Raw genomic sequence first — 21,298 nt, 5'->3', positions numbered from 1 at the left:
CAGGCAAAGACAGTGCAGCTGCACCTCTTCTCTAGGCAATGAGAGTGAGAAAGCTTAGCAAAAAAACCCCATAAAACATTCTAACCTGATAAGTACTGGAAAAGGAAAGGTGATGTTCCGTGAGTACACTGCCCAGCAGGAGACAGAAATGGTGATAAAGTTACTTCCCTGTAACCAGACCCTTAGAAGTGAAAAGATGCATTTGATTTGAAAACACTGCTCCCTGGACAAAGTCAAACCTCTTCCTGTCCAGCACACGTGGGCTACTGCCACAGCATATTCTGCAGGTGGCATTTGCAGGAGCATCAGTAGGAATTTGACAGGTCTGCTTAGACCGCAGTGGCAGGGAGCCGATCAGTAGGTAAAGCAGAGAAGTGCAGACTACCCATAAATCAGAAATAGAGGAAGATTTAATAACATGCTTGGTTAATATTTACAAACATTGAAAATTTTGTTAGCTATGTAAATAAAACACAGAAATAAGAGACAGGGGCTGCAGTAGCCCAGCAAAGCCAAAATATACCAGGTTAGAGTATTTGTTGTGAGCTGGCATATGTCTGGAGAATGGAATGGAGACACACTATATAAATGGAAAGAATAAATAAATAAATATTGACATTATTCTACACCTGTTTAGCCTCTGGAGACCAGTGATTTGTGGGACCATATGTTGGACAAAATGAGACTGTTCATTGATAATTGTAAATGTGGTGACCCCTTGCAAACTGGATATTAAAAATATTAAGTAAATGGCACATTTTAATTATACAGTAAAGAGGCTGATCTCCACCATTAAAAGACTGCAGCTGTCAGGAAGAATTGATCATATGACAGAAGGTAACATTTATTTGATAGCAGACCTTGGTAAATGACATCCCAAACGATATTTAGATTCTCAGACAAACAAATTCAGTTCAGACTTGAGTTTAACCATGAGGCACCAGTTTCTTTCTCTTTCAGCTGAGACAATTTTTATCTGTTCCCCATATCCTATAGGGCTTGTTTGCTTTTTTTGCTTTGTTTTAATCTGTTTTAAATTTAAAATGAAGTATTATTACATGAGAAATTGTAAACGACAGAGTTCAGAATTGGAAGTCAACACATTTGTTATTCTTTTTGCCAAAGGTATTGAGTAAGTTGCATAATTGCCAGAGTATGATATCATCTTTATCAACATAAACAGAGCTTTCTATCATCTTTGAAAGTGCCGTTGGTGAACAACTGAACATAAAGACCCCAAAAAAGAGCATCCCAGAAGGAGCTGAGAGCATCCACAATGCCCTACAAAGTTGCATAAGGAAATGAAGTAGACACATAGCAAGTAGTCACCAGCAAAAATGCCAAAAACACTCTCATGTATGTGCTTCTACATCTGAGGCAGAGGAGAGAAACTGCAGACAGTTTTTGTAGCGTCCTTCCTTCTTGTTGTGATCTGACCTTAAGACAAATGTGTGATGGTAAAGCAGCAGTCCGTGTAGATTGATTCTTCCCACTGACCCAGAGAAACCCTTCTATACACAGGGTTTGATGCTTTCCCCCTCCACTTCTGATTTTGTGAAGCGCAAGGAGAGTCTCACATTGTGCCAATCCTATGGTGAGGCACTTGCAAAGTCTGAAGGTTGGGGCACGTGAAATATGGAGCTGGAAGAAAGCATGCAGCTATTCCATTGGAAGCAAAGGGGAGTGTAGGCCCATAGAAGACCTCTTCCTTCCCCTCCTTGCTAACATCCAGCACCTGCAGGTCAAAGCATGCAAAATATTTTCAGGATCACAAAAGAAGGCTGAAACAAATGTGCTGGCACACACCACATGTATGCACTATTAATCCCAACAGAAAGGTAGTTTCAGATAAGTTTTAGATTGTATTGGTGCTCTAGTGATCCACTGGCTGTCTTTATCAACCAAACCAAAACCTGAGTGCTCAGGCACTCAGCAGCAAACAGTGACACTGGATCCTGCTTTCTGGCAGCAGAACGTGCAGCCATGCAAGTGGGTTACTCTGCACAGAAGGGCTCCTGCTGGCACAGAGCAGAAATGATTTGTCAGCTTTGGTGGTATATAAGGACCACGGCAGTTCTATAGAAGATAGAAATGCCAAATAAATGACTGACTTAAAGAAAGTAAAGGTATATGGGAAAAGCGGATTTTTTTTCTTCCAAAGGAGAAAACAACCTCAGTTTTCCTCAATTTGAACATAAAAGGGCTAGTTATGCTGGTTAAAGCCAGGCACTCTGCCAGCAGCTGAGAAGGGGCAGCACACACAACTCTGCCAAATCACTCATTATACGGCTTTTCCCTTTGATGTGGGAATTGTCAGGCAGGCTGCCAGTTCACAACTAGTTTGGGGATGTGGACAAATGTCCATTTAAGACAGCAAGATCCCAGGATCATTTTTACTTGTCACTAAGCCGCATTTAAACCCAGGTGCAATGCTGTAAAGTACCTGTTGATTATAAATGAGCCCGTAGGTGGAGTACAGCCACCACCCCGTACTGCGCTATTACTCCACCTAAAGCACTGTACGTCAGCTAGTGTTAGCAAAGCCAGTCTGAATGACTTTTTCCAACAAATTGTTAGGTATAGTATCCAACAACTTAGTAAAACACAATTATACTATGACCAGAACATGTTTTTAACTGTTTATCTTGCATGATCTACCCTTTACGAACTCATTAGAAGACCAGCAGCTCGGCATCCTAAAGTATTCCTTTCTTATGCTAAGCCTTACTTGTAGTCTTATGGGGACAGTTTGGAGGGGAAATCCTAAACCCCCAAAAGTTGGAAGCTAATGAAAATGTTCTTTATCAGCAAAAGGGCAGAGACTGAGTTTTAAAACAAGAGTTTCTGTCTGTAACTGCCCAGCTGGTCACAAAGCGATGGCTGTGATGCAGAACTGCTTCACTCAGGAACATGCAGAAAGATAAGAATTCCTAACTTCTGTACAGGAATACCAGAAAGTCATGGATCTGTAGGTGAGCTGCTCTTATACAAGATGAGAGAGCAGAAGAGTTTGTTGGACAGCCTGTTGCCTACAGCAGGGATCAAAAACCTTCCACTGAACCTTTAAAGCAGTCAGTCCTAGGGCAGGTTGCAGGCTGACTGAACGTGGTCAATGAACAACTCGTTAACTCTGGCTGCCCTTCAGAAACACGACTTGGAAAGAAAAAAAATAAATCACAAGACGGGCTGAAAAATTCTCAGCCCATGCCCTGTCATCCATTTCTGCAACCCTTTTTCTTTTGAACCTGATTGTGTAAGCTGTGACTATATACACGTTATTTTATCCAAACCTTGCCAAAGGAAAGACAACTCAACCCTGGTTTACTGGAATATCTCAGAGGAACTGCATCTTTGGCTCATCTGGAAGTATTTTTAATATCCACAGTATTTCCTCTCCATGTTTGTGCAGGTTCAGTGGCTGCATAAGAAATATCCTTAATCTCTCCACTTCACATATATTTTCCTTTTTTAATAACCTCTGTGCAAAACTTATCCTTGTGACATTATTGGAAAAGACTTTAAAAAGAAGCATAAATCACTCACCTGGATACATGCCAAAGGCTCATTTGTCCAAATCGAATAGCCACCAACTAAATATATTCTACCATTGTGGACAGCAACTCCAGATTCATTTTGACCTAAAGCAAGGAAGGAAATAGAAACCACTTTCAGTGTTTAATTAACCCTTTGAACACAAAATGTTGGAGTTCTGTAGTAGGATGCAAATGCACCTGGCAGTAACTTGACTGTTTCAGAATTCACAACATGTTGGAGCGAAGGTGAAGCATGAGGGCTGTTCCTTGCTCTACACAGGAGCCCCGTACAGTGCTGCCCAGAGATGTCCCAGATGAGCAACAATGTGGCAGTGCAGGGACCATCTACTCCTTTCTCAATGGCACTGGTTTGCATACACGTGCTTACCTGCCTCGCAGCTACCATCAGACATGAACATCCAAACAGACACAGAGGCTGAGAGTGACGAGGGCCCCTCATGTGCTGCCCACAGCTGTTCACCCCCACCGTTCCTCCAGGTACAAGTACGGTGAAAATGGCAGAAGCTGCTGCTCAAGTTCATCCCCATAGCAACGGTCTCCTGAACAAGTTTGGGAGTTTTGACAGATAAACACAGCCTTAGAAAAATCTGCACTACACAGTGCAACAGGCACATTTACTGCCAGTTGCACAGACAGAAAGAAAGGCTTAGATGCCTTCTCAAGGTGCAGGTTGTGGAAACAACCTTGCAGGCTAAGGAGGGGCAGCTATCTGTAGTAGGACAGGGCTCAGCTCCGGAATTAAGGGTACCTGTGGTGCCAGGGTTTTGCACTTGCAAATCAGATGACATCCTTCTCAAAGGCTGTCAGTTCCTCCAGATAATAAAATAATTAACTAGTGAGCAAAAGAGAGATGAAAAACTGGTTCTATTTGACAGTGTGTAACTCCTTTTTAATCTGTGCCTCTCAGTGTTCATCAAGAACTCTGTAATGGCCTGACTTGGAAACCAAGCAACCCTTTTCCAGATCTCAGAAATTAAGAAACCCTGTGCAATATCTTAAAAGAACAAAGTTGCCACTAGAGCAGTTTTAAACCCACCAGGCAGAAAATGGCTTAAGGCGACTGCTTTATTTGTCAGACATTCCTCTCTGACACAGTGTTTCTAGTTACCTTGAGCTTCTAAGTTAGGTTCCTACAGCCTTTGTATCCTTTTCAGTGGTAGATCTCAGAAATCATCGCAATGCCAAATAAAAAAGTTTGAAAAGTGAGGTAGGCTCAGTTGTAGGACTCCTACAGCAGTCTGAGCTGAAACTTCTTGGCAGCCAGTAGTTACTAATTGAGCTTCAAGTTTGCTGCACAAGAGAATGGCCACAACATTAACGCTGTGCTATCCTGGAAATCCAACCTTTTGTGCAAAGCTACTGTTGGTGCTACTCTAAGAATGTGTCACGTGCCTGTCTTGTAGCCTGGCCAGCAGGTCGAGGGAGGTGATTCTGCCCCTTTACTCCACTCTGGTGAGACTCCACCTGGAGTGCTGCATCCAGCTCTGAAGACCTCAGCACAGGAAGGACAACTCACTGTTGGAGTGAGTCCGGAGATGGCCATAAAGATGATCAGAGGGATGGAACATCTCTCCTACAAGGTAAGGCTGCTCAGCCTGGAAAAGAGAAGGCTTCAGGGTGACCTATTTGTGGCCTTCCAGTACCTGAAGGGAGCCTACAAGAAAGCTGGAGAGGGCTTTTTACAAGGGCATGTAGTGACAGGACAAGAGGAATAGATTCAAACTGAAAGAGAGTAGGTTGATGCCCCATCCCTGGCAGTGTTCAAGACCAGGTTGGATGGGGTCTGAGCAACTTGGTCTAGTGGGTGGTGTCCCTGCCCATGGCAGGAGAGTTGGAAATAAACGATCTGTAAGGTCCCTTCCAACCCAAACCATTTTATGACTCTATGAATGAATTGTATGACTTTGTGAATCCCCAGGGATTCAAGGGGATAGTACATCTGGGAATTGTATCAGGTGGAGGTGAACTTTGGTGGACTGGATGGCATGAACAGTGAGTTGCAGTGCTTTGCAAGTTCTGACTGTAACAGTTCTTCCTAGTGAAAGACAAGAGGAACTTTACAGATACTCCAGCTAACTAACTCATTCCTGACGACAGAATTCAAACAAGGACACCTCCTTTTGGGTATTTGATTAAGAAGATACTGTTTAGAAGTAAGTGAGGGTTAATGAATTTGAGTGAAATCTTTACCCTATAATTCCAGCAGAAAGTACTACAAAATTACGTTATTATGGTAGAGATGCATCAGTCTCTTGTACATTCAGGGAGCTAAATCTATGACTGCAGGCAAGCTTCTGGAGAATCAAAAAACAGTAGTGGTAATATTATGACAAATTATTTTTTACTGCTTCATTAAATTAAATTTATGTGCACTTTCTTAAAAATTTAGTGTACAATGTGCTAACACAAAGGTTTTGTAGACCACTCAGTGCCAGAACTGTAATCCAAAATGTCTTGTTGGCTGACGATGGTCCATAAATCAGAAGCAATTGTAGCAAAGTCATGTAGTTCCAAATTCTACAGGCGTCTAAAGAGAAAATAACTGATGTTTCTCTTCAGCAGTAGCAAGTTCCCCTTTTGGTGTGCAATACTCACCTGTCAACATGTTGAAGTTGCAACGCGTCCACTGGTCAGCATCTATGCTGTAGGAGTCTATGTGCCGGACCAGGATCCGATCATTGTTGTAGTCAAGATCATTCCCACCTAACACATAAAGTTTCCTTTGGACAGCTGCCATGGAGTGATACACTCTCCTCTGCAACATTGGGCTACGGCTTAACCACTTATTCTGGAAAGAGAAAGAGAGAACTTGTCTCAGCACTGCTCAAAGACACAGTTGTATTAGTAGTATAATAAACAGTAGCACATTACTGATGTTCTTCTTACCCTTGGTCAGGAATATATTTGTGTTGTTCACATGTTAGACATGTGTGTTGGTTATAACACTGACTAGATGTACTGGACTTTCAACATGTGGTTAACAGTTCTCACAAATTTAATTCATTAATTTAATAGTATTTCTTGCTCTGTATTATTTCTGTCTAGATCATCAAGTTTCAAAAGTATTTTTTTTCCTTTATAACTCAGTAGCAAATGCTACGTAAGCCAGACTATTAGATGCCTGCTTTGTATACAGCGCTACAATTATCTGTACCAATGAGCTCTGTTATGAGACGAGAGATTCTTCTACGTTTCTTTATTCAGAAGCTTATTTGATCTTATCCTTGGAGAATGAAGCAACACGGAAAAATAATTTCCTAAGAATCTTCTCAAATGATTAATGTATTTGGTTTAATGTTAACCCTTTACTTCTGGAAACTTACAAAGTAACATCCTTTTGCATATTTTTCTTACTCATTAACAATATTCAAGAATTCTACCTGCTATGGGGAGAGGCGAGAAGACATGGAAGATAAGGGATTAAAGCACAGTATTTAAACCTAAGAAAAAAATTGCTCCTGCTCCTCAAAAAACCTGGCAACAGATGAGATTAATTTAAGTGGAGGAAGTTAAAATCTGTGAGGAAATTCTTTGTGATACATGTGCTACCACTTGTGGTAACTCAAGAGCCTCTAAAACTTCTGCCTTTTAACCTCCACAATATATAGCTACACATTTCAATGTGTAGTAGTAGTTGAATATTAGGCATTAATGATTGCATTAGTAGTCCAGTCTCTTAACACCAGACTATAGACACCATCTGCTTTGGAAAGCCTGCCTGCATCCCCTGATTATATCTTTAGCTTCCTCCACTGCAGTGCCTGCCAGGTGAGCCGCAAAGCACTGCAAAGGCAAAGAAACAGAGGGGGCCTGGTGGGGTCATTTCTAATAAGCCGATGTGTGAATACTAATCAGTGGTGGGGAAGCAGAGGTCACCCCAGCCGGCTTGTTGGCAGGTAGCTGTGTGCTCTGTGGCAGATGGCAGGCATTATCGACTCGCCACAAAGGCCTCGCGCAGAAGCAAACGCTGGTGCTGAATGATAGAGTTATTGAGATTCTGTGCGAGATGCAAGCAGATGTGATGGTTTCCAGTACCCACCGTAAACAATATGCCAGCTGAATTTTTAAAAAGAGCTTGTGTGTACAAACATGAAGCGGACCTCATTTGAAGAATGCAGGCACACAATTCCTCTGTAACTCTTTACATGCCAGGCCGGTTTTCTCACTGTCAACACAGCACGCTGAAGTAACCCTGCCACTGGTATTTTGGGGTGCAACTTTCACATCAGTAAGTAAAGAATCTAAGTGTCAGATACACAATAGAGACACAGTATCTAAGTATGTGTCCCCCTCATAAGCAAAATAAGATTGCTGCCTGTAATTACTACTTGGATTTAGGACAATCAGCATTTGTACAATCAATGCATAAAACTGCACCTCAAAAAGAAAGAGGCACGTGTGCCATCGCCTGCTTTCTGCTTCAGGCTATGCTTTAAAAAGTCATGCTATGCTTTAAAAAGTCAGTGGGAACCACATAGAAGCATCTCCTGGCACAATTTGGTTCCAAATACAGCAATCAAAGCCCCTATCCTACAATCAGCAAAGTCAAAATCTTCCATATGGGTGTAAATCAGGCTACGCAACTCTGATTGCAAGCTTAGGACTTTTAATTCCTAATACAAGCAAGAGGGCATAACCATGCCCTAACCCTCTGAAATGGTTACTGAGCCATGCTGACCTAATCAAAACACATACATAATGTATGAAATAATCCCTAAAAGATATTTTAGGTGCTTGGGTAATGAAATGATAGGCACCCTTGCAGGCAGTAGAGAAGTCACAGCCAGGTAGTACAGTTCTCAAAATATACGGGAAACAAAAAGGCTCATATATGCAATTCAAAGCAGAAATGCCAATGACACGTAGCGGTTTTGGGACACTGACTTTGAGTATATGTCGCCCATGGCTGCTGGATTACAAAAAAAAATGAACAAGCAAAATAAATAATGACAAATACAGGGGATTTAAAGCACATTTCTGTGTTTAATCTAAGATGGTTCTAATGCCTACAGGCTTAAAAACCATAATAAGTCATCAGGGTCTCCATTACTCTGTTAAATTCACACATCAGTACCCAGTGAATTTAAATACCACTAATTCAAATGGTCAGCGCTTTTAGCACCTTACAAATCATTGTATGTATTTGCCAGGAGACCTGTTTAAAGCAAAACATTTGAGAAAAAACATACAACACAGATACCCACCTGCTTAGGATCATAGACCATGAGCCTGTTTTGATACTGTGCAGTATTTGTTACTCCTCCTACAAAAGAGTTTATACAAGTTATATTTTTTCATATAAGCAAAACCAGGACCGAGATCAGATACAGCAAAACAACCAATTCTAGAGTTCATTTGCTGACATAATTACATTAAGTACCACAACTTCTGCTTACATTCCACTGCACTTTTTAATCTGGTTACAAGGTAATAAGTGGCCCTATTTGTCAAACATATAGAAACACAGAATAGCAACAATTAACACCCTACACACACTTCCTTTGTAAAGCTAATTCTATGGGCTAAAAACGAGATAAAAACTGATCTGTTTTTAAATGACTGTGCATTCAGCCTTAGTCAAGACACCAAGATAAAACCCATCCCTATTCCAAGGAGTGTGCAGAGTGTGACAGTTTAAAAAGGAGGAGGAGGTGGGCTTGCATCAAACAGAAGAAAGAGGTCAGAGAGAAGCTCTGCCTAACCAGGAGCATGATGTGGGATACCAATGCCAGCTGGACAGCATGGAGGAAATGAGTGCAGCTGAGCTCACCTACATATTTGAAAGAAATCCTATATTTAGTTTGTAGAGAGAGTATCTCCTGGTTTAGTTGTAGACTTAGGTTGGAAGGTTCCTCCATAGTGACAGAAACTGGTCTACCACTTACTTTCCAATAACAGTCAGAAAGCAAAGTATAAAGCACCTCAGAAAAGTTCAGAATAGAGTCTGACCCAAGTAGTTGCTGCAAACCATTTACCTCAACACAGTAAACAGATGTTTAATGCCCAATCATCCTGTTCTCCATTATTTTTAAAAGGCAAATCTCATTGAGTAAACATGGAAAACTTCAGTGTCAAGTCTGTAATCTTACCTGTGCAAACATGTTCTTGAGTGTGCTCAAACCTCCTGGGAAAACTGTGTCACTGCAGCACTGCCACAAGTCCCAGTCCCCCTCTCTCACCACCTTGGGCCCATGGGAAGGTGGGACCAGACGTAACACCTGCAAGTTGCACCTCACCTTCATCCTACCAAGAGGTCTGGGCAGAACTAGGGCATGCCACTGTCCACACACCAGTGCGACTCATACTGACAAATGTTTTATATTAGAGTTTTAATGGCACGTGCCAATAGTGGACAAAATCCACAGCAATGAGAAGAATGAATTTCATCTGTCATTGCATTTGTTGATGCTTCTCTTCTGTTTCAGCCAGGTCAGCAGCACAGTGATTTTCATTCCTGCTGGCTGAGCTATGGCCAAACTGACGCCTCAAAAGATCCCAGAGAAAAAAACTCCAGGCCAATTTAGTATATAAGATAAGATGAGCAGGTCCTTTAATTAGGCTCTTAGGCCCAGGGAAATACACACGATGCACCTCGTGTCCAGGGAGTTTAAGGTATTATCCCAACCAATCCCAGATTTATCTGCTCCCCAGTTCCTCCCAGTTCTGCCCTCGGCACACCTCTTCGGCAATTGAGTTAGGGGGTTCTGGGACCCCCTCTTCCTTATCTTCCTCTTCATCACAGCACATCCAGTCCTTGGAGCTCCTCCAAAACTCTGGGTTTTGAAGGATGCTTTGACTATGATGTATCTTGTTGTTCAAGCCAGGGTGCAAATGTTCTTAAACAGAAAGAAGGTCTACCTTGAGGGAAATCTAAACAAGCTACAGGAATTTAGATAGTTAGATATGAAATGGGGTAATAGGGATGGGTAAATGTGTAAACTACTGTGCTAAAGGGTGAACTAATTACAGCTACTTCTAAAATCTACAAAAAGCTAAAAATAAAAGAAATCCATAGACATCAGTCCCCCTTTTAGAGGTATGACAAGAACTCCATCTTGTCTAACCTTTACCACCTATACTTAACATTATACCAGTAAGATGACTGACACCTACAACAGTAATCATACAATAAGTTATTATGCAGCTACTAATTCCTACTACTCATTCCTGCTGGATGAGCTATAGCTACTCCCACTAAGGTTGCTGGTTTTTTTTTTCTTTTATCTCCAAGCTCCATGCTGGGGAATCCTCATTTTGCCAGTGTCCAGCTGCAGCTAGGGCAGCATTTTGGTTCAGAGCCATATCGTGATTTTGAAGCAACTTCCCCACCTCTCACATGTTCTTTTAGGCTGTACATTTGGACGGGTGTGCATTGAAGTTAAACCAGAAGCTCTGTTCCAGATTTGCACCAGCTGTGCTTCACTTCTTAATGGTGGCATAAGAGTGTGAAATAATAACTGGTCTTTTGAATAGCTTTGTTCCATCTTAGTACTGGGAACATTTGGGTCAAAGGACCAGAACAAATCTAGTCCAAAGCAAAAGATGTGAACATGTACATGGAATAAATATAAAGAACTCGGAACCAAAGTTTAGTGCTGATCTGCTCCTACTGGGTTGAGCTACTTGCTAACATAGAAGTATCCTCTGATTACTCCAAATAATTTTAGTGAGGCTGAGAATTTGATCAATGGATAGCAGAAACTATAGATGTATCTATTTTAGAGTCCTCTTCACCTGCAGTAGCAGGGAGAAATAACGCTGTTACTTGGGTGCATCTCAGCAAGCACCAACCTGTGCTGGGCCTGACATGGACAATGGCACAAACTCCCAGCTCAGAGACACTTACAGGTTCAGAGAGAGCTGGGATGAGATGCAGCCTTTGCAAACCATTTCCATCACACTGTGCTGCACCCTGCTCAACACAGAACCTGTGATGTGCACACACGAGAACAGGCATTGGAAACCAATGACTGCTCCTGTGTCTAATCTCACAATCTGTTATTTGTCTCTACACTGTTGTGCAGCCTCCACAGTCCTAGTGGCCATCAGCCACACGCACAAACCCATCTTTTCTAATATCTGTTTTGTAATTTGATTTTCTTTTGCATACAGTTATTTTCACTCCCAGCACAATGTTTAAAATGAGATGTCAGATTAGCATTTTGAAAAATAAAAATCATAGTTATTTGGATGATTACCTCCAGAACGTTAAACTACAGGAGACACATCAGAAACACAATGCTGGGTCATGTATTTCCATTCCAAAAGGACAACTTAATTTGGGGCGAAAGATATGAAGGAAGAAGAGAAAGAAGGGTGTTGCTTCCTCGTAAAATAATAAAATAATCAAATAAGTAAAATTATTTGCTTCTCTTCACAAAGAGCCCCTCACATCAAGTACACAGCTTACATCTTTTCCCCTGCAATATTGCTCCTCTCTGGTGTTTTGTCATTACATTCCCTTCACATATCGCTCTTCACTTTTAGATTAATCTGCCAAAATGAGATGCTAAGGATTTGCATACAGATTTGACTACACAAAAATAGATCTGGAATTAATAACAGTCTCTATATGTTTTAATTTCTTCTAGACTGGAGTACCCTTGCCTCCAGCAGTATTCTTGGCTTTGAAAGTCATCAAGCTGATTTGTCTGCTCTTAGGTTATGATGCCACATGCTGCTACACTGTCCCCTGCAATCAAAGTGCTCACAGAGATAGATTCCATGCCTTCCCCTAACAAGTATATTTTATAGATTGGCAGTTTTGATCTCCCCTCCTCAGGGGGATAATCTGCATCTTAACAGGTTTCTATAGATACATCTGTCATTAAATATGCCATCTTATATCTGCATCAATTTTCAAACTCTAGTTCCTCCTAACTTTGAAGTGCTATAGCGAAAGTTTAAAATTTTCTGCCAAAATTCAGATTTAACAAGTCTGCAATGCCCTCTTGAACTATTTTTTTAAAAATACTCCAGGCAGCTGGGAAAGGGCAAAAGAACAGCAATATGTGTCTCAAAACATAGGCAAAGGAGGGGAAAAAAAAGTTTAAATGATACTAAAAATAATACATACTTTCTCGGGAAAAAAATTGTGTAATTCTGAGAGAATTCCTTAAACTTCTCTGCTGTTTTTTCTATGAGGAGAGGATAGAAAGAGAGACATCATAACAACACAAAGTATTTAAAAATACAAACCATGCTACTAAATTTGATGTCAAGCAATAGCAGCTAATGTAGTAGTAACCCAAAAGTTAACGAAAGAGAAGAAAAAGTCTGGCTGAGTAAATGACAGAAAATTTACAATTTGGTCAGTGCTTGCTGGGTTTTATAAATAGAGCGATGGTTATACCACTTTGACATGAACAGCTGGCTTTGAGGACTCCAGCTCCTGGGAGGCCTGAAGCACCCTCAGGACAAGTCTGTGTCTTGCTCTTACAGACATGAGCACACCCTCACGGAAAACCCATCATCCAACCTGTGGGCTTGCAATGTTTTTACACTGCCACAGTCACTGTTGCTCACTCCCTTGCAGGCTGTAAATGTTTTTAAGCCCTTCAGGACCTGTAACTTCCCAGCTCATGCAACAGTGTCCGTCTATATGAGGAATTTGCCGGAGGATTCCAAGACACACCTTGTCCAGCCCTTTTCCACACACGGTAAACATTTTGGGTTGTTACAGTCCACCCAATCTGTCCACAAACTCCACTAAAAACACCTTCAAGACACACACTTCCAAAAAGAGAGAAGGGTGGGAGGTAGTAGATTCAACACCATTTTCCCAAATGACAATTTATAATCCATCTTTATAACATGTCCTAGCAAGACCCCCATATGACTTGAGAAATCTAATCCAATCCAAATCCCCCAGAAAATCTCACAACTCTCTCTGAAGTCCCCAGTTGCTGCATGAATCTGAGTTCACTGGAAGATGTGTAAAACTACATATTGGCAAAGAGCCCCCATGTGTGTTCCTTCCAGTAAATCCAGGGAATATATAGAAATTGACATGACATAACACCCCAAGGTGTTCTTCTATTTTAGAATAGAAATCTCTCCTCTCTTAGGTGTCTGTGTGTTAAACACAAGATAATCCTTCCTCAACATGCAAACCCATTGCCTCGTACTTCAGCCAGCCCAGGTGCATTGAGGGCAGCTGAGCTGGAGCATATTCTCCCACCCTAAGAAGTCCCCTGGAAGATGCCAACAGCAGCTCTAATTAATGCTGTGCCACTCCAGATGTAATCCAGCTGCAAGCAAGAGGGGCACAAGCCCTACATTTGTTAGCAGACCGCTTTTTTCTTTTTTTTTAAATCATTAAAACTGGATGTTTACATTCAATCTAAGAAGAATCAGTGGCATCAAACTTATAATGTCCATGATTGAAAGGTATGAGATTTATTACTTTTATTCAAATACAGTAATAATGAGGTCTGTACATGTTCCATATACAGACTAAGACTGGGCCACTGAGGCAATTTTTATGTACTTGTTAACCTCCTGCTCCTGGTAAACCCTGTGCCAGCCACACTGTAAAACTTGATTTTGTTAGATTCTGTAAATTCTTATTATTCCAGATCTATTTTTCATAAAAGAATTTTCTAGGCATTACTGAGAAAATATTTTTCTCTTCACAACAGCATACTGACAGTAAGGTAATACTTTTCATTCCGAATCATTTGCAAACTCAGAATAATTCTCCAAGATATGTTATCACCATCATTTCCTCGGTCAAAATCACCACCATTAGGGAGAAAATAACAGTTAAACCCCAAAAAGAATATTTAATTTTGAAGATAAATATTTATACCTTATACTAAATACAAAGCAACTGTACAGGGTTGGCTTGTTTACTCCTTCCCCCAAGTTGAGTTTTTATGTGTATGTCAAGATGTGATTTTAGCTGACACACTTAAGGTCAGACAACTCGGGCCTCTGCAAAACAACAGCATAACACTTTGCTTTAAACAAGACTTTTCATGTGCTAATCTCTTGAGCACCTGAGGCAGGGGAAGCATCATTATTCCAAGATGTAGGCACAGGAATGGCCCAGAGCTGGAGTGCCTGGCAGAGGTTCCCTGCCCCTTGCTGTCCCCAGGGGCACTACACCTATGGGGTGGAGGAAGGTTAACGTGTCTGGAAAAGCAGATCTCCAGATTTGCATGTGCACGCCATGGAGGATGCAGGGAGACGGGCATAGTTCAAGTTCTCGCTCTTATGGAAAACACTTCCCCGCTTTTATAGTTAATGATTGTTAGTAATGTTGAACTCCAAAGTGCTTGGTGAATTTTGTTTCTCTTTCACTGAAATACTTCACTTTTCAAGCACATGGCATGCAATTCATTTGTGAAATTGGTCATGGCATCAGATGTTAACTTGGGCCTGTAAGATTCATCCTTCTATAAAAGTTCCAAACCATCTGCCTGTTGCTGCAATGTCAGTACAGAGAACTTATCTTTTGTGGTTTAACCCCAGTCAGTGACTCAGCTGCTCATTCACTCTCCCGGGGTGGGGTGGGGAGAGAATTGGAAGAGTAAAAGTGATAAAACTCGTGATAAAGGCAGTTTACAGGTAAAGCAAAAGCCACACACAAACACAAGCAAGCAAAACAAGGAATTAATTCAGCCATCCTCAAGAAAGCATGGATCTATCAAGCGTAATGGTGAGTTGGGAAGACAAAAGCTACTCACTACAAATGTCCTCCCACTTTCTTCTTCTTCCTCCAGCTTCACATGCTGAGCATGATGCCATATGGTATGGAACGTGCCTTTGGTCAGTGGGGGTCCCAGCTATGTCCCCTCCCAACCTCTTGCCCACCCCAGCATTCTTGCTGGTGTGGTGGGGTGAGAAGCCTTGACTGTGCAAGCACTGCTCAGCAGTAACAAAAACATCCCTGTATATCATCATGACTGTTTCCAGCACAAATACAAACACAGCCCATATTGGCTGCTATGAGGAAAATTAACTCTATTGAAGTTAAAACAAGCACGTTATTTTGACGAATTCCCATGTATTTTTTTAACAAGAAAATAAAATTATGGCTGTGAAAAAAAAACCTAAAAAACTCCAAACAAACGAAAAAAAAAACCCAAAACCCAAAACACCCAAGAAAAAGTAATTATATAACAATATGGAGCCCAGAAAACTCAAGAGCTGAATCCACTTGTGCTGACCAGAGGGTCTACTAGTTCTAGAGTGCAAAAGGCTCCAAGGCTCCCTCTTTTAACATGCTTCGGTCAGGTTAAAAACCCCAAAGAGGTGGTAGCAGCCTAGAAGCCCCTCTGTCACCTGAAACACCAGCCACCCATTTCCTCACTTCTATAGCATTTTGATTAGCTCACTTCCCTTCCCTGCTGCCTTTGTCATGATTTTATCCTCTGTTATTTTTGAATCCTTGTCATATTTGTCCCAAAGGAGCAGCAAAGTAAAGCTGAAAATGACTCCCAATAATAGCAGAAACCCCTTAAGTCTAGTCAGCTTTTGACCAGCAAAGCCTTGAAGAGGGCAAGCAGCTGTAGCAGCGGCACTAAGTAAATGGTCATCATGCAGGTCATGCTTTGATGACTCTCTCCACAAATACAAGGGCTAGAAACTTATATTATCACTGTTTAATTTATTCACTCACTAAAAAACTGGGCACATTTTCAGGGTTCCCTTGCCAGCTGGTAGTAGCAGACTGACTTTGAGAGCTCTTTGCTGATGACCCATATTTCCCAGAAAAGGCAGCAGGGATACAGCTCAGAAACATCTCTAACTCAGACTAATTTTTTAATTACTTAATTTTAGGCCACATACTTCAAAATTAGGTTCCCTCCTGCATTACTGATTACTTTTATGCTAACATCTTATATTCAATGACGAACAGTGAACATTTTCAGCAGTGACTATGATCAGCCCTAAATGTACCACAAGCTACATTTTAGTCCTAAGCAATTAATTAATAATAGAAAGCTAGCTACAGTTATTATATCTTCTTCTCCCTTTCATTTTAAAATAACTCTATTCAATACATAGAAACCAGTTTTCAATCTGTGAGTACATAATTCAGATCAATACACTACTGAACTGTAGCATGGTATGCTCTCGTACTTCATAATAACCTGTCGGAATCTAGCAACTCAAAACTTCTAAGCATTTTCTCAAAAACTACCCAAATACAACTGAAAAGCCCTATCTATCTTATTACATTGCCAAAACATTGTTCTTGACTGTGGTTTTACAACAGAAGTTATGTTCATGGCATTTACAAATATAAACGGAACAATACTGACAAAATATGTTTTACCCAATTTTAAAGAGCTGATATAACAGGCTTCCACTTACCTCTTCCCCTGATTCTAAGCTCTGTTAGAGGCATATCCTTGAACACAATATCACACTGCATCATTATATAAATGCAGGTATAACAAACAGGCAGGCATGCATTTCACCTACATAACTAAGCACATGAATTAATCCTCAGCATAATTTCCCCTTTCCTAGCATATCTGGAAAGATTAAATTTAATCTTCAATCAGTCCCACATTTGACTTAAAAATCCTATCAAATGCTATCTTGTGTTTTGGATATTTTGGAGTTTTGGGGTTGGTTTGTTTTTTGTTGTTTTGTTTGTTTTCAGTTTTTTTTCAATTAAATTAAAACAAAAATTATTACTTTTTTCATTTACTGGAGGAAAGACCACACTGATGGATTTCTAGTGCACATTCAATAATTTTATATGAATATGCTTACCACAGTTTCCTGAAAAGCCCTGTTCTTCATAAATGGAGACTGACAAATGTAAACCATAAGATGGAAAAAAAACCCAGTAAGCAAGTAACCTCCATGCCTTTGAAGTGCCCACCACAGACATACATCCCTCTTCACTAACAAAATAGGAAAGGTAGTCAATAAAGAGGATAATGCACTGAACACACCCAGCTGGTACCGTAAAACAGAAACCCTGTTCCTGTACTGTACCTGGATCTCACTTCAGGATTAATACACAGCACAAACTCTACAAGATTCCTTAAATGATGGTTACTGAAGGAAGCAATGCAAATACCTGCCAGGGATCTCATTGATTTTCTGCGTTTTGTCCTGCTGTTAATTCCAAAGTCATCGTTCATGAGTTTAGTGTATATTAGTAAAAACAGATACCTGCTAAGTCCCCTGCCAATGCTTAGGAATCCATTCCCATGAGGCACTTAATCCATATGGACAAAAAGGTACATCTGCTAACCTAAACAACATACTTTGAGAAGCACGGTGAAGGCCTAAGTAGCTAACTTAATCTTCCATTCATACACCATCTTTTCACCAGAGGCATTCCAGACCATATTAAAATCCCCAGAGGGGATACCACAGGGTATCTACAGTGAAGATGCCAATCACTGAACGTTTACCTCAAAGGTTGGCCCCATTTACTTGTTAGCTTTCTTAATAAATATTGTAACTATATAATCTTCCATGGAACACTTCTTAGTAAAAGGGGAATATTTTTCTAAGAAATCTTCTGTAGACACTATCGACCGTATTCCAAAATAACTAATCCCAGAAGTCATTACAAAGACTGAGTAAACAATGTCCTCAACCCCCATCAATGCAACGTAATAATGTAACACATAACATAAAAACTACATCAGACTCAGTTGCAAATGATACATTAGTTTAGGATTATAAGGCCTATACATTCATCTATCTGTGCCATAAAGCTAAGATTACATCCAGACAGTTCTGTGCACTCATTATAGATAGCGCCATGGATGATTTCTAACAAAGGTCATTCTGGTCTGTTACAGTATACTGATGAGCAACTGGGTGCAATTCATACATCTGCCTTCCAGCCCTGGACCAGTACAAGCCAACAAGCACCTAATTTTCCATTTCAATATCAGGACTGAATGAATCGTAGAATCATAGAATATTCTGAGTTGGAAGGAAACCATAAGGATCATGGTCTGGCCCTGCACAGCCCTGGACCAGCTCAAAAATCACAACATGTCCCTGAGAGAGTTGTCCAAACTCTTCCTGAACTCTGTCAGGCTTGGTGCTGTGACCACTTCCCTGGGGAGCCTGTTCCAGTGCCCAATCAGCCTCTGGGTGAAGAACCTTTTCCTAATATCTAACCTAAACCTCCCCTGACACAACTTCAGGCAATTCCCTCGGGACCTGTCACTGTCAGAAGTACCAGATCATACTACAGAAACTGTCTTTTGGTTGGTTGTTTTTAGGAAGCACACAGAATTTATCATCTGAAATTTGTCCAAAAGTGCATTATCGTTTCAATTCACTGTGATTTATGAATGGCAGCCATGAGATAGCACGAATGACATGCAGCTTTGAAACACAGAGAGACACTTAGGAGACATAAAATATTGTATAGGTACGTTATGCTCCTATACTTCTAATCAGGTTTCAATTCTTTGAAATAGTCATCTCCTAAGATAAAAGTTATCATGACATATAAACCATAGAAGATTTATTACTTTAATTCAAGACAGTATTTTGGTATTTTGTTAGTACCTCAAACTGTGTGAAACGTTTTCTACCTGATATCCAAAGAAGACCATCCACCACATATCCCGCATGGCATGAGAGCGATCGATCAAAGGACTGAACAAAGGTCCACTTGTTCTTCTTGGGGCAATAGCGTTCCACTGTAGGTAACACTTGACGCAATTCATTTCTGCCCCCTACGGCATACAGGTACTCATCCACGGCTCCCAGCACAAAGTGTTCCCGACAGTTCTTCATCGGAGCTATCTCAGCCCAAGAGTTAGTGCGAGGGTCATATCGACAGACTGTTCTCACCGCACACGTGCGCCCCGTGGAGTGCTCTGCCTCTCCACCAGCTACAAAAAGAAAGTCTCCCATGACAGCAACACAGTGGTGGCTTCTCCCTACAGGCATAGGCGCCAGCTCACTCCAGTTAGCAATCCCTGCGATATGAACGTTCTCCTGATCTACTGGATTGAAGTATCGCAACTCCTTCACTTTACAGACTTCACGTTTTTTCCCACCGATAATGTAGAGAGTGTCTGACTGGAAGCGGGGTTTTGTCCTCGCGGTTTGCCAAACTGGCTGTGCATAGACGCTCTGGTGGTAAGCCAAGGCCTCGTTAATGAGTGCTGTCGCAGTTTCACTTGCTTGGACAAGAGGATGAGTAAGAGCTACAGTATGCAATGTATCCACATCCATAAGGCCAAAGCGGACGTACTGGAGAAGCTCATCCAGGTACTGGTAGCGGCAGTTGTGTTCCAACCACCTTACAGCCAGCTAAAAGTGCGGGGAAGGAAAGGAAAAACAAAGCACCAATTATTTGTGTACGATTCTGTAAAAATTTGGTCTTTTGAAAACTGCTTGCATTGCAAGAGCAGCTATGTATTTGCCTATGTAGTGGTATCTATTAATCTAAAAAGCAGTTATGAAAGCCTATTGGTCAACACAAAAAGATACCTACTAAAAAGCTACCTATAGTAGTATATACAGTGTATATACAAAAGCATTTTATTGCACCAGCCCCCCTAAAGAATTTCCACAGCATTATCAGCTGGCACTACTGCTATGCAAAACTCTCATCATGCAATCTGTGATGCTGTAGGAGACCATACTATCCCTGAATCAAGCTGCTGGAGTGATAATATAAACATAGGGACTATGAGATCACTGGATACCATAGGTGCACCAGAAAGAAGACTAATATTAGAGGATTAGAAAGAAAAACCTTTTCTCCCCTCCATCTTTCAGTCTATTTATGACAAAATACTAAAGGAATATAACACAATACGTGCTGAATCCTCAAATAGTTTTTTCTTCTTCATTTATTTTATTCATAAAGTAGAGAAAGGTGTAAGGGGACCAAAAATTAAACCAGAGAAGAGAGAAACACAGAAGAGGCTCTGCTAGTTTGTGGCTGACAGAAAGCAGCAGGGAAAACTCTAAAACGTCTCAGGAATTGCAGCTTGTATCAACAGCCAAAATTAGACATACCCTTTAAATCACATAAAGTGTACTGAATCCAACTGGGCCTAAAAAGAGACTAGGAAAGCCCTAAAACATTTCAAGAACTGTTGTATAGGTTATTCTGCAAAACCTCCAGTAATGAAGATAGCTAAACTTCCTCAGGAAAACCATTCCCATGCTCTAATATCCTCTCAGACAGATTTTCCTCTTACCTCTGCAAGAGCTCTAAACCCTTCAATCAATTGCCCCCATTTTCCACATTTTTGCACTCATTTTTGCATTTGGGTTCATATTCCAGAGCTCTGGAATCCCTAGAGCAACTCTTGAAATTGATTCATTCATACAGGATGAAAAACAGTTTGCTACCTTCATTTTCCCCTCCACCTCAGATGCATTTTAGTATGTATGTTGCAGTTTCCTCTTCACTGTTGCTTGGCTCACAGTTCTCTGTTATTGAAAGGAAACAGCCCTCTTTCTTAATGTTTGCTGTTGAAAACTGGACATAATCTTCCTCTTAAGGCCATAGTAGTAGTGAAGCAGTTGGAAGAATCTCTTTGATTATAACAATCTATGCCATTCTTGCTTGTACATCATAATGCAAGATTGTTGGTGCACTATGATATTGCTGATTCATGTTTAAGCTTATGACTGAGTACTGTTCTTTTTTTTTTCTCTTTTTTTTTCTCCAGAACTTCCACAAGTGTCATGCTTTCTTTGTCGTAACTGAACTCTCTACTATTTACTTCAGGCCACTGCTCCAGTTTGTCAAGATCATTCTCAATCCTAATTGCATTTTCAAA

At 40.9% G+C, this 21,298-nt stretch overlaps 1 protein-coding gene across 6 annotated transcripts in view; it reads right to left on the bottom strand.

Annotated features, from left to right (window-relative positions):
• Positions 1–388: 388 nt before the first annotated feature.
• Positions 389–21,298, bottom strand: part of KLHL32 (kelch like family member 32) — a 120,696-nt gene continuing 99,786 nt past the window's right edge. For 5 of the 6 annotated variants that reach the window (XM_051778188.1, XM_051778189.1, XM_051778190.1 and 2 more), the window contains 5 exons: positions 19,085–19,811; positions 8,759–8,817; positions 6,150–6,342; positions 3,544–3,638; positions 389–1,735 (listed from right to left, as the gene is read on the bottom strand). In XM_051778188.1, coding sequence (XP_051634148.1) covers positions 1,574–1,735; positions 3,544–3,638; positions 6,150–6,342; positions 8,759–8,817; positions 19,085–19,811 — 1,236 coding nt within the window. In that variant the 3' untranslated portion in view covers positions 389–1,573. Of the gene's footprint in view, positions 1,736–3,543; positions 3,639–6,149; positions 6,343–8,758; positions 8,818–19,058; positions 19,812–21,298 lie in introns of those variants that run through there. The other variant, XM_051778193.1, reaches the window with a different exon arrangement.

Source organism: Manacus candei, unplaced genomic scaffold, assembly GCF_025592945.1.
Source record: "Manacus candei isolate 608988 ecotype Guabito, Panama unplaced genomic scaffold, ASM2559294v1 h1tg000011l, whole genome shotgun sequence".
Lineage (NCBI taxonomy): Eukaryota > Metazoa > Chordata > Aves > Passeriformes > Pipridae > Manacus > Manacus candei.
The sequence above is the reverse complement of the archived record's forward strand: the minus strand, read 5'-3'. Positions and strand labels throughout refer to the sequence as shown.